At 40.7% G+C, this 19,522-nt stretch overlaps 1 protein-coding gene across 1 annotated transcript in view; it reads right to left on the bottom strand.

Annotated features, from left to right (window-relative positions):
- Positions 1–10,579, bottom strand: part of LOC146773010 (intelectin-1-like) — a 45,334-nt gene extending 34,755 nt beyond the window's left edge. Inside the window, exons 1-3 of the mRNA XM_085640041.1 lie at positions 10,447–10,579; positions 7,592–7,659; positions 3,950–4,159 (exon numbers count right to left, since the gene is read on the bottom strand). Of these exons, the coding sequence (XP_085496167.1) occupies positions 3,950–4,159; positions 7,592–7,655 (274 nt within the window). The 5' untranslated portion in view covers positions 7,656–7,659; positions 10,447–10,579. The remainder of the gene's footprint in view (positions 1–3,949; positions 4,160–7,591; positions 7,660–10,446) is intronic.
- Between the last annotated feature and the right edge of the window lie 8,943 nt (positions 10,580–19,522).

The following is a 19,522-nucleotide window of genomic DNA, read 5'->3' as shown; positions in this document are numbered from 1 at the left end:
GTTTGGGATAGGGCATTGTATGATGTGTATGGCCCCACTGAGCCTTTACAAATATCACATTTGTTCAAAATTTGCTTGAATGATGTAATTACCTCTAGTACGGTTTCTGATGATTGGGAAATTGATACAGTGCATGAACTGCTAGAAGATCTAAAGCATTCAACAGTTTTTCTTCTGATGAATTGTATGACGGTACAACAAATTATGATAAGATGTTTTATTTTCAACATTACGGTTACCATTTTCTGCACAAAGCAAGTGTTCCATGTGCCGTTTGCAATTAAACCCAATGGGGAAATTGCCCTACACCTCCATGGGTTAGTTAAAAAACATTTGCAGAGAAGTTTGCTTATTTTTCTGCGTACAATACATATGACCCTGCCTCAATCTTTATTAGGCTTGCACCATCACCTGCAAAGAAAAATATGCTAACTGACACCAAACTTTCCAGCTGTCTGTACCGAGTTCCGACTTTGGGAAGGACACTAAAGATATAAAGTCCATATGGGAGACAAGAGACTGGCAGGTTCGGGGAACTGAGGCTTTGTTAGGAGCATGCCTGATACCAGAACAAATGAATTTCCTGAACAAAGCTGTACAAAAACATGTCTTGGACTCACCAAGATTAAAGATTTGAACACAGCACAAACTGCCACATTTGCACGTTTTGAAAACTGGCAACAAAATGCACACTACAGTGAGGATACATTATATACAATGCTGCGTAATGATACATACAATTAATCTGACCCCAATTGGAAGGGATGGTTAGTTTTGACACTAGACACGAATGGATGTCAGGCATGCTTCTTCGACAACACTGAGGGTTTTAAAACAAGTAGCCCTGATATGCGGTATGTGCTGTCTGAATACTCAACGGTGGTGACAACTTACAGTGTTGGGAAGTTGTACCTTGACTGGCTAAAAAATTCGACACTGTTCCAGGTGAAACAACACTTGTCCCTTTTATCTGATGACCTGGAACTTAGGAACTATTTGTTAGGTGCCCATTGACCATGTCAAAGCGCTTCTTGTATGCTATGTACAACAAAATATGGAAGGCCTCTCAGCAGTAGGCTGCTGAAAGATTGCGAGATATTGATAGGGCTAATTTAGAACAGGTTCTTGAAGTGGTAGACAACTGTATGACCACCTTATTATCTAGGATATACTCTTTGGGAAACATAGTATACTCAGTGATAGACATTGTGCAACAACAGATGTCCATGTTACAACATGGGCAGTCACAACTTAGGTCTATTATGCTATTGAGCTCGACATTACAAATACTACGTTCGGGCCACGTGCCATGGTGACATATCAACGTCACAAGTCTATTTTCCTCATACCATCTTACAGACCAGTGGTTACTTATGGCACACAAAGATGCTAAATACAGAAGTTACCTTTCACCTTTGCTGAAATGGCATCCGTGGATTGGATAATCCATGGTATATTACACTGCCAATCTCAACTTGTTATTTCCTGTACTGTCTAAAACATCACCAAGTGAGCAGATATGAAGTGTTAGGAGAAGGGTCTGTACACAAGTCTTGGGAACTGCCTTTTTAAGTTTTGTTGTTGAAATAAGGGAATGAAGTATTTCTTAGCGGTTCAGACGGCAAGAGTACTTTAAGTGGATCCTTAGTTTGCAAAGACATTTCATTACATGGGGCTTGTAATGCTTCTTTGGCAAACATTTCAGATTACTCTCTAATGGGAGTTACCTGATGTTGAATGGTCAAGGTTGCTGTAGAATGAAGCCGGGGGTTGCCTATCTGGTGACAGTTTCTTCTGTTGTTACTTGTTGCACTCAAGTACTGTTTCCACCTACCAGTACTGTTATGGAGGCGACTCTTTGGCCTTCAATTAATCTTACCACCATGTATTTTTAACACCCTGAACAAACTGAAAGCCATACTGTTTCAAAAGTATGTGGACTTAACTTCTGCTAAGGAGATTTTTGATCTTTGGTGGCAAGGTCTTCTTCAGAAATACAGGCACTACTCCACACTTACTTCCCACTACATTTTGGGGAGCTGGTGCATCGCATTTTTAATATGTATAATACAAAGGGAAGTATAGGCTATGGGTTGGTTGGCACCTTCCAGACAGGTTTCTGAGTCATTTAATCTTTTATTCACTCTGTCCTCTGGAGCATCTTTGGAGGTCTTCCACTGGTCCTGTTGCTGATTGCCAGGACAGTCATTTTAAGATGTGTGCTCTGCAATGCATGTCCTCTTCCAAGATCAAATGGTTCTGGAGCTACCTCATTTGCTACTGTGCCATGAGCACATAGTCTGTTGCTTTGGTGCTCCCTTGCATAAAGAACTAAATTAGCATTGGTTCTTATCATTTCGGCCTGTGTGGCTTCACTGCGTTCAGCCTGTGTTCCGCTGTCTGCTGTGCACTTTCAAGTGTGCCTTGGATTTATGCCTGGGATCGCAACTGGTTGCGCTTTCAGACATAAACATACTGGTGGACCCCTTAAAAGCCCATATGTATAGTTGTCTACTGTATGCTCCATTGATCCTAGTAGCATTGTACGAGCCTCCCTGGGATCCTTCTGCCCCAGATGGATTGGATCTTGGCTCTGGTTCGGCGGAACCCCGACTGGCTGTTTTTGCTCCCTTGGCCACTGCTGTGTGGGTTGGATGGGAACATATTTGCTCTATAAACTTGCGCTGAGGTGTCCCTCTGGGATCATCGTCTGCGGCTGCTGGGAACAGAAATGTTTTGTCTACCACTCGGAACATATAAACATCTGGCTATTCCGTTCAGTGGAACTTTCTGGTTTTAACATCCTAATTTGATTTTTCAAATTGACCCTTTAATGCGCTTATATTTTTCAAATTGGCATTCGTTGTGCTTTGGGCTTCTGAATCACAGTTTTTACCTTCATTTTTATGACTTTTAATTTCCTTTGCATATGCTGCTGCATTTTTAGCAATAGGGTTCTTCCATTTGGATAGCTTCTTAGTCGACGTATATCCTATGAGTGGGTGTCATGTGTTCCAGGTAGGCCTGGAGGGAAACACTGCCATTATATACACAGGTCTTTCTTGAAGATGCCTTCACTTTTACACAATGACGTCTGACAAACATTTGCATCTGTGACAGTCTGGATTAGTTTCTTGGAAACTATGCTTGCTTATAGAATCAACTCGCAAGAACACTATCATGCTACCTTGACATCATGTACAAGGTTTATACATATGTTGTGCAAACGTGATTGTTGTCTTCATACATATGGCTACATAGCTATCTATAACACACAAACAATGGCAGCCAGATCAAGATCTCGGCCCAAGGCAAGGACGCCTTTTATTATAAATAATATAGAAAACAGTTGGTACATTTTTTAATGTGTCTATACATTTTTTAATGTGTATAGACACTAGATCTTTAGGATGTTTGCTAGTCGATGGATAAGTACCATGTAAAGTATTCCGACTACGACAAGTAATCCATTATAGACTGGTGTTCCTATATGATGATATGAGCTTTTTGTCTGTTTTCTTCCGCTTTCTCTGTGTGTGTAAATTACGTACTCTATGTGTGTTGTGTTTGTGAGCCTCCTTTGATACAATATAGGTTTTTTATGCTCCTTGAATGTACAATTAACAATTGATTGTGTTTTATAAATGGAATGATTTATTTGAGGTTTTTATAACTTTCCCCCAAATTTTTTTTATAAATTGTCAAAACAAGTTTTAATAATAAAAATAATTCTTGATTACCTTGGATTTGCAAATTTATGTTCTGATGATACGGTATGTTTATAAGGTCTGGGCATAATTGAAGTGATTGATTCTACCAAAGAGGAAATTTGGTCCTTGACTTATCACTGCTTACTTACACTGTAGTTACTTTCCTTGTAACTCACTTCCAGATGTGATAAGAGAACCATTTCCATTGAAGTATTTATCATTTAATGCATTTCACCCACCTCTGCTTGAGGGGTTCTTTGCTTTGATTTCCTTGCAACTATGGCTGAACTTCTGGCAGTTGTTCACAGGGAAGGGATTCGGTTCATGCGTGTTGCCATGTATCTCATCTGTGTCATGGCTGTGACCATGTTCATCAGCTTTTGTGTCATCCCACCTGGCGACCAAGTCTAGAATGGCAAGCTTCTTCACGGTGAGAGGATCGTAGGTATCTGATCAAGAAGGGTATTGCAGGTCAGTGACAAAGACTCAGCCTATATACTGGTAAATACACATGAGGAATGAAATCCTGCTCAATACAAATCTAGTAAAACACATCTACTTAAAACAGATGTAGATATCAGTTAAAATAGTAGTTATTAAAAAGTTACTACAAAATTGGGATGCAATATAAGTGTTATATTCTTGCAATGCCTCTTTCCTTTATTTGTGTTTCTAATAGGACTTAACGGTTATAACTGGGCCGCAGCTTTTTGACAAACCTGTTACTTCAATGCGTCACAGTCATCATTATCCCTATTATTTCCAACAAGATAGTGCAGTTTAGGAAAAAAGTTTGTGTATATAAAATAATACTCAAGTAGTCTTTCAATAAGGAGGCGTTATGGTTGGCTAGTTGGACACAAAGGAAGACATGGAAGTGCATTCATTTGTGTAATGGCCAGACTTACATCAAAGTGGAAATTTGATTTATTTCATTTTTAGTTATCAACAAAATGTGGACATAAATATATACAAAATCTCAATATTCTAATATTGTATTAAAACCATATTTAGAAATCATAAAAAAGCTCTGTTTACACAGAAATCTAGTGCATTTACATAAAGTGTTTAATAAGATAGAACATTTGAAAACGGCTTATCCTTCCATCAAAAGACACAAATGTAAAACAGTCTCTGGCGGGACAGAAAATAATGAAAGACTATCCTTTCCAAAATTCCTTCAAGCATTTCCAATGTGCTGATGTGTGAAAGTCCACAAAAATGTGTGTAGTAAATTTACAAATGTAATTTGACTGATTAAGATCTGTTATACATATTGTTTGAGAATAGGTTGTCAACACTGTTATCTTGTCTTTATGGGGGCACAAATATACACAAAATGCTTTTAAAAAAGTACTATAGTGGCAGCAGAGTTTTTTTAAATCTTGCTCTTACCAGTATAAATACTTGCCATTACCAATTTTGGTTAACATTGCAAGAAGTAACTGGTACAAGTGGGGGGGACTTTCTAGTACCACACAAAGCATAACTTTGTTGGACAATTTTCTGTTTTATATTGTTTATTAACGTTTGAGGGAAAGATCCAACTGAGATTGTGACCTTTGGTGTTGGTGGGAATGCTCTTTGTTGGAAATCAATGAGACCTGTATCGAGACAAGGTCTTTGAACTGAGCTGGTGATTGAATCAATCATTCAACATCTAAAATTACCTTGTGAAAGGAGTATACTTTTTTACGGGATTTGGCGCAACTGAAGGTGAAGGAGTGAATGGTGTAAAATTTAGTGGAGTTTTCTTCTATTTCATATCAGGAGTCTTGTGGAGGGGTGTGTGAAATGTATGTATTTGATGATGTATAGTTATGCGAAATATAATGAAAGTTACATGAACTTATGCATTCCTCTATCATTTAGGGCTATATTGTGTTGCAAAATGCATTCCTGCCTCAATTTGTCGCAAGGACAACTTTTGAATTAAAAAATAGTGCAAAAAAAACGAAAGGCGCATCCAACAGTCACGCTCGTTTAGGCCGTTCAAGTTATTCTGGAGCTAGCCAAAGTCAAAGTCTGGAGCTAGCATGAAACTTTTACCTAAAAATATGCAAAATTCACACAAAAAGGTGTAATGGTGTAATTTGGGGATTTTGCTCAACAAGCGTGGTATGTTTGATAAGCGGGCGTAATTTAAATTCACCCAGGCCTCACCCTGTGGACAATGACAATTCTCTTTCATGTGTCTGTTGTACAAGTTCTGTTTGCCTTTTTAAGTTACTCAAATACTGATTATTGCTGAACAAGTGGTACAAAAGCACCAGAAATAGATGGATTAACGCAGAAATATTGATGTTGCGAGCTGGGCACAAGGAGTAGTGACCCTTATGCAACTACGCATTATGTAGAAATCCATGTACTTTGCATATGCCTGCTTATTTTTAATTTTCATCTCTGGATATTGGATGCATGACCTCTCATATGAGCTGCAGCCTGCACAACAGGTCCCTGCTCCATGTTGAGTGTAAAAACCAACACATCCAGATTCTGGTAATAGGTTGGCATGCCGTCAGCTTGCTCATTTGATCAGCTACCTTCGTCATTGAAACTTACTGCTTTTTGCTGAAGACATATGTACCTGCTTAGCACTACTGTTACTTCCCTGTTACTTTGGATCTCGGGATTGGTAATTCAACTTCACAACTATTATCTACATGTACTTTAGCTGAAATGTTCGAATTTGTATTCACATGTAAGATTTTATTATTGTCACTTCTCAGTCCTGGATTATCACATCCCTAATCCGACTGTAGTGGTCTACTACGTACTAGTTTCTGCTCACACCACAGGTGACTTTCTGAAAAACATCAATTTGTTCAAAAAAGACATGTCACAATTGATTATTTTAAGATCTAGGGCTTTGATGGACAAAGCGACTCCTGTGCACAGCAATTCTTCCTGAGACGGTGTTTGCAGATCATGCTGGAATCCCTGTAAAATTGACCGATCTGTACTGGATGGCAGCAGATAGGACTGGGAGAGGGGGTGCAACACCTTAACCCTAGAGTTGTCCCACTGGTGTCTTGAAAATTTAAGCCAAAGCACACAGGAAGATTCTTGGTGCTAGAAACAGGAACTGCATTTCTTGAAATAAAAGATGTGAAACTTTATTCAGCCTGAGGCAAATAACTATGTTCAATAGGGATTGGAAGAAATAATTTCCTTTTGCCTGCCCCTGGTCTACACTTGGGGGCATCTGTTTTTATTTAACATATGTCGGTCCAATAGAAGGAACTGAAGGCCATTTGGTAATATCAAATCCCCCTAAAATAGTTCATGTGTAGGAGAATTTATAGTGTAGTAAATGTACAAATGTTTTGTGAATTAGGACCAACAACTGCAAATAAATACAGTCTCAGAAACATAGACCGCTAAAATACTTATGTAAATATTTCCCTGCTAAATCGCAGTCTATTTTAACTTTCTAAATTCAGACAGACTCGCTTCCTGTCTCTCACAGAATAGGGTCCATTCACTATGCAAAACACAGTCCCAGCATCTTTAGGGACAAGTGCCTTGATACTGGGCCTAGGTGCATGGCAACATTTTTGTCAGGTTATATTTATGTACTGTTGATAATTTGGAAGCCAGTGGTTTGAACCTCTGTGTGAGCAATTGTATACTTTTACAGCCTATTTTACTTGCCACTGAAAGGAAAATCAAGGTGTCTATAATTTATCAACGGCTAAATTAATGGATACTCTGTAATGAGGGCTTTTATCCTTTAAAAAGGGAAAACATATTTCTTACAAAGAGAAAAACTTCAGACTAGGCAATATCAAAAGATAATTACTCACTATCCCCACCCTGGATCAATTTGCACATAACCAAGGTCTGTGTTTTCCTTAAACACATCTGCAAAGTGAACTTACCACAAACATAGTGCGCCAAAGTCAGTGGCAGGAGGATAGGCAGAAGCAGGCAGAGTTTCTCCATTTTCCTTCAAGGAAAAAAGGGTAGATATAGTCATTGGTGCATAGATAGCTAACAAGGGCAGCCATATCCTGCCCACTTCTACACATTACACTCCTTTAACTTATTTCTGTACACTGTCTACTAATATCTTCCTACTAAAGTTGTAGAATATCCTTGATTTTACAATGGTCCTTTGATGTTACTTCCTTTTTATGTCACTGAGGATTAATTGCATCACTAAACTCAAGTCCAACTGTTTCCAATGGGTAGACTTGGGTTTACCCAACCATGGAATCTGAAATGAGGGCCCCATCATAATATCCATTGCTGCAGTCCCCTGAGTGTCTCCTTTTCAATGCAACATCCCATTTCCCAGCTCCTTTCTATCGTGTATATTTTAATGTCAGAACACACCTCTGAAAGGAATTGGGGGAAAAGGAATTTAATGTTCTCTACTCTGAATTTCCTGACATATAATTAAGCATAGTTAGCAAAATACAGGTAATGCATCCTGCATGTGCCATAGTGATAACATTGATATCTGCATCTAATGACGTGTGATTATTTTTCAAGAGATTCACGACTTTTATGAATTCTCAGATTCTTCAAGTAATACAACATTTTCATCACATTGGTAGTATACGAAATACTTTGTGAATCCAAGTATATTAAAATGTGAATGCCTTTTGAATGTGAACATTTGTATATGCATATGTAAATGTTCCTCCCAAGTGTTACTGCACAGTTGCTAAATTTTTCTTTTTTTTGTGGGGAAACACGTAACATTGAGAAACCCCATACCCGCAGAAGCCACAATTGTAGGAATGTTTCCTTCTCCAAATTACCACGTTATGCGTCTGGATCAGCACTTCACAGGAGTAAATCCATGACCATCTCCAGGGACCCATTTGGATCCCAAATTGAGGTTGGTCCACTTAATTAGGTAAATTGTTTATCAAGTTTGTCATTTTAATGCATGTTCCAAAAGTCAGCTCACCAGTCAGGGAGCCAATGATAAGCTGATCATGCGCTGCACAATTCGGTGAATAGTCCCTTAGTAAACAGATGTAAGCACCCATAATGGTCTTGTCAATTTCTATTATATTAACTGAATACTTAAAATATTAAAACATCAATATTGTCTTGCAAAACATTTAATACTCTCATTCATTTATTTTATGTTTGTTCTTCTTTGTCAGATGATAAACCCACATCAAACCAATCTTGCAAGCAGACATATGTTTAAACACTACTAGCTGTTTAAACTCTTAAACGTCATCATTGCCTTTCATGTACCAACCATGCCCTTCATTATCAAGTAAAAAGTCTCTATTAATTAATAGAGGGTTATTGGTGAAATGAAAAGACATTAACGTTAAAATCAACAGTTCTCCACCCGTTTTGCTATGAGTTAATAATGTATTAAAATACTTGTTTTTCAGTGAAAGTAATAGAAACTGAAAAGCAAGAGTAAAGTTGAAGACCTTATAGGTGTATCAATATGAAAGGAGATGGCACATCAGATGAGCCTGGTGCTGCTCAGCTGCCATCACATTCCAGGAAGTAAGTACAAATGGAGCAAGAATAAGAAAATGTTCTCTCTTTTAATTATGTATCTTTACCTGTCACTTGTGGGGGATCTGAGATGGGCTACCAGATGCTGTAATCCGTTCACAGCCAGAAATATATTTCCTGTTTCATAGAGGCACGATTACTGCATCACACATTTGGTGGCACCATAGAAATTGAAATATCTCTTAAGAGCAAAATGTGAGGTGATGTGGCAACAGCAGATGTTTGGATTGGTATAGATTATCACCTCAAGAGACCAAAATGCACCCTAAAAAGTAGTTATTCTGTTAGATGCAAATCTTCCAAGTGTTCCGTGTCTCTGCCAACTTGCCGATTCTTGGCTTTTCATAGTTGCACCTCAAAGGATTCTGGTAGTTGTAGTCTTGGGAATCAGGCTGGATCGAGTCAAACCACTTGCAATGAGAATTCACTATTTTTATAACGTGTGCCTTTCACAAACGAAGTCGTGCTTGGTCGTTGTTATAATCTGTAGTTGTTTGAGGCTGTGTGTGTCCTTGTCAGCTTAGTGTGTGAGGCCATAGCATGTTGGTGAGAGACTGTGTGGCTCGGTTATCAGGAGTTTCTGAGCAGAGAGGATGCTGGTGCAGGTGAGAGGTTCTGCTTAGCACCTGCAACCCAATTCTCCCATAAACCTACGACCTTTTAACTTAAATGAGCTGTTAACTAACTCCTGGTTACCAAGAAGAAATCTTCACATATAATAGTTGAGTTATACCATGTCGGTATATTTTTTCATTGACACTGCAGCAGGCGCGTAACACCCATTGGACTCAAAGGGCTTCAGCCCCCCCCCCCGTCGTGTGTGGCAGCCCGGGATGAGACAGCTTCCTGGGCACACACACAGCCGCACCCGAGCACTTCACAGGTCTTCAAAAGACCATTTGCATGTTAATGAGGCCTCGCTGTTGTTTCACCCCTTCTAAGAGCTCCTGCAGCTCCACTCTGCCTATTAAAGATTCAGCCCCCCCCCGAAATTTGTTCTTAGACCCCCCCCCCACACCCCCCCCCCCCGAAATTTGGCTCTAGTTGCGCCTCTGCACTGCAGTGTGGTGTGCTGTAAAGTTCAATGTATAGATTGTGAAATCTGGAATCAAACCCGTACTATATGTAGAACATTTATTGTCACGTTACAGAAAATGGAACGAGAAGTGGCAAAATCTCAAATCAACGACACATAATGCTGATCAATCTGTTTCTAAAAAGCGCCATTAACACCTACCTCTCTTCACTTGCTCAGCTGTAGTTAGCTGGCTCCCTTGCTCCTTCCAGCTTTATACTCTTCTCTTCCTTGCCTCCCATCTTTTTTAAGGATCAAAGTCCAGCTGGTTCACACGTCGGTATTCCCCCCCCCCCCCTCCATTGTTTGAACGTCCGGGTTCCGGTTCAAGAGGAGATGTTGGCCAGGTTGCAACAGGTGACTGAAAAAGGCGAGATGCCACCTACATTTCGCAAGGGGATTATCAGAAATTGAATCTTTCCCTTTGGCAGTACAGATTTTACTTTCCTGTCAAAGCCACCCACGTTTCATAGATTGCGAAATTTAAAGTGTCTTTCCCAATAATATGTCCTTTCCCGTTCTTTGTTACAGTCTGTCACAGCCACTAGAACAGCTTTCACAATAAGGCACTGTCTGAAGCTGGGTTCTGGTTGGCAGAGTTATGCACCCTGTACAAGCAGGAACCACAATCCTAGTGAAGGTAAGTCAGATACACACTAAAAAATTACATGTGCTCGCCCTCTGGTAGCATGGTATAGAGCAGATAGGCTAATCTAAAGAGGCACAGTGTGAAATATTTGTGCAACACTACCCTCAGTAACATTATGAAAACATCCCAAAAAGACTCCTCCCAGGTCTAGAAAAATAGACAATAATGAATTTAATAAATCAAGACCAAAACAACAAATATCCGATAAGTAGAAGTTGAGTTATGAATTTTAAAGAATAAAAGGAGTTCTAGTGCTTTGAAGCAATAGTGCCAATGAGGGTTATCTGGTCATGCTGGTCTGGGCCAAAGTCAATGGATCTAGCTGACCGTGATGAAGCACTGGCTGTGGACAAGAGCCACTCAGGCCCGGTGAGTACCTTGATCCTGCTCACAACAGCGAGATGCATTGATTTTTCTCCATGCAGTGGTGGTGATGTGTCGATTCCAAAGATGAAGTGCCGACCCCGAGAGGTGCTGGTTCTAATACCATGGGCCAGTGTCTCCACGCAGTCGAGGGATGCATTTATCGTGCCTTCACTGCTGCAGCAGCGATGTGTGGTTTCATGATTTAGAAAGCGGTGCACTGGTTTATGATGCGAAGCACCGGGTTGTGCTCCTGACTCACGTTGATACTTTCAATCCTGCTTCGCGCAACCAAAGGATGCGTTGGGTGTCTGGAGCAAGTATGCAGGTCCACTTCCAGTGGATCAGGGGTAGAGACTTTGATTTCCCAGAATCTCAAGCAACAGGACGCAAGCCAACAAGCCCTTTGAGAATTCTTTGAGTACAAGGCAAAGCCCAGCTCTCCCTCAGCAGGGTTAGAGAGCAGCAGCAGAGCAGTGTAGTAGAAAAGCAGTCCCTCTAAAGCAGCAGTCTAGCAGAGGGATAGTCCTTTAAGCAGCACCGCAGGCCTTCTGAAAGAGATTGGTTACCGGGCCAGAAGTGTCTGATTAAGTGGAGTACTTATACCCAATTGTGCATTTGAAGTGGGGGTGACTTCAAAGAAGGTTCTTTGAAGTGCACATGTCCTTTCATCTCAGCCTTGGCTCCGGTCTATCTGTAGGGGGTAATGAGCCCTTTATGCGGGGTCAGGACACTGCCTATTCAGGTGTAATTGTCAGCACCCCCCTTCCTGCCCAGGAAGAGCCACCAGGATGCAGATGGGCACTCAGATACACCTAACCTCCCTTCATGCGCCGCTGTCTAGAGGGAATGCACAAAATCAAGCTGCCACCCACCCCAGATTTATATTGGAGACAGGCTGCAGGCCCACAGAGCTTTAAGAGCAGATACATGCTAACTTTCTAAAAGAGGATTTAGTATTGTCATTCCAAAGATATAAAACATGAGCTGCTTACTCCTTCCCAATCAGTAATTACAGCTTAAGAGTGGAATAAGGAATTCCCAATCTTAACCTATAAGAGGAGTAGGCCTCACAGTAGTGAAAAATACATTGGAGTGTTTGTCACTACCAGGTTATGCTAAGCTTATAAGCACATGGCCTATCTTTTACTTACACAACACCCTGCCCTATGTACTACTAGGGTTTATCTTAGGGGTGATTAATGTGCAATAGAAAGGGAGTTTAAGGATTGGCATAGGTTTTAAATGTCAAGTTGAAATGGCAGTAAACTGCACATGCATGCCCTGACGTGGCAGGCCTGAGAAAGGTTTGAAAGGCTCTTGTGTGGGTGGCACAATAAGTACTGCAGTCCCACAAGTAGCATTTAAATTCAATTAAATTTCAAGCACATTATTTCGGTCAAATACCTTAAAAGCAACAATATAATCAATTAACAATTTTGACCTGTACATATACACAATATGCCAAGCATTTGGAATTCATGATTCAAACCAAACAATGTATCCATTTATTCATTATTTAAAATATTTTTACATACGTACAGAAAAATTACAGAAGTAATACATAACAAACTGCTTTAGAAAGAACAGTCATACAGACGCCAATAAAATGGTTCTAGTTCATTACACTCAGTAGTCGAAAGCTCTCGTGTACTTCTGCTCTGAAGGGTTAATTTTACTTAAAGGTAAAGGAGTTAAAACTAGAAACAACCTTGGTTAAACATTTTTTAAAACATCGAACCCTTCTAACTCTTAATATCATACATCAACCTCAGAATGGCAACATTAGTAGGGTGCACTGTTAAAATTAATGGGCATACATTGATATAGTTGCTGCAGCATGGAATACCCTCCTCTACCATTGTCTTTGCACAGTTAGTTTGAAAACATAGGTCATGGTAAATCAGCAGGGGGCATAGAGGATAGGATTTTGGCCCGAGTAGGTCAGATAGACACTAGATATTTAGCTGTAGAGAATATTGTATGGGGTGTGGTATCAGGTCTACAGATTCCTAGTGTGACCCGAAGTTGGCGAGTTCCTAGGGTGTGACACGGAGGCGCAGTGCAATGTTTGCGCTGTCTAGAATACCTGGAGCAGAGGAGTAGACAATACTCTTCAGTTTCTTCTGCTTCACTGCACGCTGTGCAAAGTTTGTTCCCTTTCATTAGGCCTTTCCACTTTGCAATTAATGTTGCTAGTGGTAAAGGGCCAAGCCGAAATCTTATTTGGAGGGCTTTGGTAAAGGGTGGGTCAATGTCGTTCATATATTGTTCAAACAAGGTTGATTTTATTTCTATAAATCTATCTGTTAATGAACCTAAGTTAGTTGAGTGGAACAATTTCCTCTCCTCATAGTCCCAAAAATGAGTCTTCATGGCCTTAGCAGAAGAACAAGTGATAGAGGCTAGGATAGTCCAAAACTCCGACAAGCCCAGGGAGGTTAACATCTGCTTTATATATTCTTTGGCTATGTTAGGCCTCTCAGCTCCCCCTTGGCTATCCAGGTTGTCTCTAATGCATACTCTAAAGGGCTACAGCTTGATGGTTGCCAAATTCTCAACCAATACTTGATTGGCTTAAGTCTTACTTTCTGAACAATGGATATCATACCCAAATCTAATTTGAAGTCTAGTGGGGTAATTTGGGGGAGTTTTAGTGCTGCCCTCAAATGCTTGTTTTCTTCAACACCCAGTGGGTCAATAGTGCTCTATGTCCATAGCTCAGCCCCGTATATTGCTGCTTGCCCAGCTTGTTCTCTCCAGACTTCTGAGGGGAAACAGGATGAAGGGTGGTGTTCTTAGCAAATCTCAGAGTAGTAACCGCCCTATGTTTTAATACAAGCGTGCTGTTTGTAATCTGACTGTCCCAAAAATTACTGCTAGATAAGCGAATTCCTAGGTCATCGACTTGAAATCTGAAACGCGAGAGAGAGAGAGCCTCACCCTCCAATCTTAATGTACCTCTAAAACTCCTGTACGGGTGGATGACCATGAACTTGGTTTTGCTGGTATGAATGTCTAGACCATGGTTAGTTCAGAACAGTTTAAACCTAGCTAGTAGGGTTTCCAGTCCTCCTGGTGTATTTAAGACTACCAAGGCGCCGTCTGCAAACAATAAGGCAGGAGTTTTCATGTCACCTAGAACTGGGGAATCATTTTCACAAACTAAAAGAAAACCTGCACAACCATTTATGAAGAAAAGGAATAGTGTTTAGGCCAGAGCGCACCTCTGCCGGACCCCCTTGGAGACCTTTATTTGGTCGACTAGTTCCCTATAAAGTCTCCATCTGATTTGGGCATAATTATCGGTGTGAAGACGCACTACAAAATGCAGAAGAGTAATTGGGAGTCCTAGTTTGCTTATGGTATGCCAGAGCTTCGGTCTGGGTACCATATCAAAGGCCACCTTTAGGTCAATAAATGCCACGTAGAGGCTATTCCTGTTAAACTCTACCACTTTCCATCTCATAAGTTGGAATCTGAAAACTTGCTCCACTGTGCTTGTCTTAGAGTGGAACCCTGCTTGACATTGGGAGCAAATTTTATTGTCTTCAATCCACAATAAGAGACAGTCTAAATTTGCTTACAGAAAATCAATTAGGCTTATTGGTCGATAATTTGCTGGATCAGATTTTAGGCCCTTCTTGTAAATGGAAACTATCTGTGCTCCTTTCCATGTAGCACACATTTAGCCTCCAGCCAAGAGCCAAAATAGCGGGCTCTGATTTAAAAAGATCTGTAGGGATCTTGCTCGATCCGGGAGCCTTTCCCACTTTCTGCAGGCTAATAGCACATTCAGTTTCCACCGGGGAGAAAAAACAACCAGGGTCATTAGTTGGTTCAGGTTCAGGTGGGGAGGTTAGCGCTGGAGAATTGAGCTGGTCTTCTCAAGAGCCAGATCTGGAGCAGAGGAAGGACCAAAGGTGTCACTGCTATATAGGGTTTGAAAGTGTGCGGTCCAGTCTTGGGGAAGAATATTGTTTTCAGGTCCAATTGTGCATGTTTTTGCACCATGGCCAATCATATGCCAAAATGCTGGATGTCAGGATGTTCTCCCATATGGCTGTATCCCAGGTTATTCTTGCCACTAGTAGAAATTAATTTACAGGCCCGGGGTATATGGTACACCCCTTTACAAGGGACATACAAGTAAAATAAAAATACCAATTGTGGTTACACCAAGGTTACCATGCTTAGGGTAGAAGTACTAGCACTTTAGCAAGGGTCAGCAGTCCTAAGGCCAACAATACAAATCAGCAAAAAGAGGAAGTAAGCAGGCAAAAAGTCTGTCGGAAGACCACCCTAAGGCTGACAGGTCTAATGGGCACCAAGGGAATATTTGCAAAAATACACAGGGCAGCGCAGCAACTAATCTGCTGCACTACGTTGGACTTGGGAGAGAGAGTAGCATAGAGCTCTATTTATCAAATATACTCGCCTTGTGCAACACACACCTTCACACCGTAGTGTAAAGGTTTGTGTATGCTGCTAATCACAGGTTTTATCCTTGAATGGTACCTTCCAGTACAAAATCGTATGCCTAGATATGTACTAAAACATTTCCCACATTGGTTGAGAGCTGCACAGTGTATCATGTCTGCAATGTGTGAAATGTCATGTAATAAAAACATGTCTACTACTTTGCTCCTGCCTCAAGGAGGAGTTATCTTTTGACTTAAAGTACAGTCCAACAATTTTAGTAGATAGGGTTTTGGTTGACCAGGAATTATGGAAGTACCACTCATGAAACACCCCTTTGTTGTAAAGTAGCACAAATCATTGCAAAGTGCTATTTGCACAACAATAAGGGCACTTTTCCAGCAAAAGAAAACTTTTGTGCTTCAATGTAAAAACTATATAAAGACTTTGCACAACTTTGCATTACATTTGCAGTGGCTCAAAGACTTGATAAATCTACCCAAAGTTTCTGAGGCTGCTGGGTTCTAGCTACCACTGCACACCAACAAAATAATCTGGAAGGCTGAGCTCCAGGATTTGCTTAAAGTTTTGCTTCCAATGACATTTTCCAACAACTTCCTACTAAACAGAAGTAATAAGGGTACCCCCTTGTAGGATGAGGCTATCTCCTCATATTTCACATATACTCTAACTATTGAGTCCAATACATTTGGTCACTGACAGCTTCTTTGGTATGTGCATGTGCGGAAGGCGGATGCGTTTCCACAGAGGGCAGAAACAATGCATTAGACTGGTAATAATAATCTACCCTCCATGTACTGAGGAGTAGAAACACCTTTCTAGTTAATCCTTGTGTTCTAGAAAGAGATCACTACTCCCTCAGATGTTTATGCATGATTTCACTGTCATCCTGAGGAGTCCCTCAGAATAGTGCATACAATCCCACGGTAAAGTTTCCTCAGACTCATCTCCAAAGAGTCCCCGGGAGTTACATACTGTTCCCTTGTGTTGTCATGATTCACACCAAAATTGCTCTATTGCCCAGCTCCTTCCAGGGGTATGAGGCTTAACTTTGCCTTGTCGTACAAACCTGAATCACCCACATTTAATCAGACACATTGAATCAGTCACTCCAAGACCAGAATATCCTCTGTGCAGATACATATGCACAGCAGGACTCTCCAGTGCCAGGCTATTGCCACCATGGGACTACTAGGCTTTCTTCTCTCAACTACAACAGCCCCTGTAGTGGAGTCTGGTCGATACGCTGGTGGTATAAGTGCATGAGGAGCACTATAACTGCGACAAATATCCTGCCTGACCCTGCCTGGACCTGGCCTACCTATAACGGGGAACAGCCATTACAACGTGGTTTTTACCACGCAGTGCAGTTACATCGCATGTGTTACAACGCATGCGATGTCTTTACATCGACTTGCGCTAGATGGCGTGCTAACATTACAAATAGTGTAGTTTACTATCCCAACACCTTCCCTACTGTTAAGTGGACTGGAGTTGGAATAGTAAATTACACTTTTTTAATGTTAGCACGCCATCTAGCGCAAGTCGATGTAAAGACTTGCGTTGTAATGGCATAGCGTTGTAACATCGCATGCGTTGTAACGCATGCGATGTAACTGCACGCGTGGTAAAAACCCGCGTTGTAACGTCATACATCCACCTAGAACATAACAAGCTTGGATGCAGACTTAGAATGAAGCCTATCCCATACGAACAGAGAAGACATAGTGTTTGCTGCCCTTAAGTAATGACAAATACGTTTCCCACTTAATGGTTCTATAGGTAGCTTATTGCACCTTCTAGATCCCAGCTACAACAGAAAATTGGCGATGTGGGTGACCTTCGAGGAGTGAATGAGATCAGAAAGCTGGCAGTTGAATGTGGCTGACTGGGACATCAAAGGAGCATGGAAACAACACTTTCCACTAGGGACATCAAAGGATTATCCCTCTTAAGGAATCCCAAACATTTCAATCAATCGATTGAAACTTTATTTGGGCCATTGGCCATAAAGGTTTCACATAAAGAACAGCATAAAAGTTACATTATATTCTCAATGTAAATGTGCAATATATTAAATTTGGTAAACGTCTTCGCAAAGGGTTTCACATGAAATAATTGTCTGGTATTATCACGGCACAAAATCAAGGGACAAGAACACAAACATAGACAAGAACCTATCACAGTCCACCATGTCCTATAATGGAATCTGTGCATATTCGTTTGCCTAGATTTTTGTTTTTTGTAAACAAATTTTATTGAATTTTGTATATGGTACAATAGCGGCCCAAGAGGGCCATACATGAATGGGATTACAAGGCAATATTCATTCCGCACCAAATTGGTATAGTGTAATCAAAAGGGAAAGAAAAGAAAATTGAACAATAAACCATGACAAAACCAGCACAGATCCAGCACCCCCATTCCCTTCCGCCCCACCCATCATTGGCCTAGATTTATCTATATAATAATGACCAGAATTTGAAACAAGAGAAGTACATAATCTCAGTTCTAGAAGTTCATATTGTGTAAATACCCAATTACTATTAGATTAAGTGTAAGAGGAATACTGCAAGATATTGCAATTATTGTAGTCATACGAAAGAGGGAAATCAAGTGCTGTCGTATGAAGTGCAACAGCGCAATTTCTGTATCGCTTGGCCAGCGAGCTGTATTGTTATGCCAGAAGCCAGGAAGGGATTGCCTCAGTTAGTCTAGACTATTCCTTTGTAATCTTTAGTGAACTAATTCAACAGTGCAAGGTAGAGCCTCCTCCTAATATTCCAATCAATTTAAGGGAATTTTATACTGATTTGTGGAAGGCATAAGGCTATCTACACAAAGTTTTAAGCATACTGATCTAGAAACAATGTCCAGGTTAAAGTCGTCATTTAATAGACATAACTGAGGAATCATAACTGTAATAGCAGCAAAATCAAGGAAAGTGCATAAGGGAATGTAAGGATAAATGCTTTATTTAGGGGCCAACAGGCAATCCCCATCCGGTGTTCAGCCCTCTTTGGTAATCCTATTTGCTCTGAATCTCCATGCCCAGAGGAGAAACCTGGAGTTGGCAAAAACAATTTGCTCCTTCGGGTCACATCTGAGGAGAAATATTTCATTTGTTTTCTGTTAAGTCAATCAGTGTGTCTTGAAAGAAAATAAAATACCAAACAATTGTTTTTTGGTATACAATGCATTTATGAGATAAATAACTGAACAGGGAACAATATGTGATGCCTGAGTGCAATTTTCGTGTTTGAAATAGACTCTCATGCCTTCCAAAGGAAGCACTAGCTAGGAGACTGAAGGGCACACTCACATTGTCGACATCATATCAGTGAGATTCAAATATTCCTCTGCTCTGGTCTTATATGTGACTGATGACAGTATCTCCAGCCAATGGCTGAAGGACCCTCGCACTATCAAGCCTAGGGTTGGGGTGGAAAGAGGCTGATCTAAAATGCACTCTTTGAATTGAACACAAGGCGCTGGATTTACCAGAACTAAAAATATGACTTTACTTTTACTGTGGGATACGAACAAGGGGACGTCAAAAACAGTGATTTATTTGGATAGCACATGGTACCTTTTAACTAAATAAATACTTGTATTTCTAAAGCGCAAACTAATGACCCCTAAAGGGTCTCAAGGCGCCGGGGTCCATCGAGGAGATCAAGTGAGCTATTGCCCAGAGTCACATGATGCTTAGCTGAGCTGCATCCAGTGCCGGGGATCAAACTGCGAGGCCTGCGCTCCAGGGTCAGCCACTCTGGCCGCTGCGCC

Source organism: Triturus cristatus, chromosome 12 (assembly GCF_964204655.1).
Source record: "Triturus cristatus chromosome 12, aTriCri1.1, whole genome shotgun sequence".
NCBI classification, from domain to species: domain Eukaryota; kingdom Metazoa; phylum Chordata; class Amphibia; order Caudata; family Salamandridae; genus Triturus; species Triturus cristatus.
Note: the sequence above shows the minus strand (reverse complement) of the source record. Positions and strands in the feature narration are given on the sequence as shown.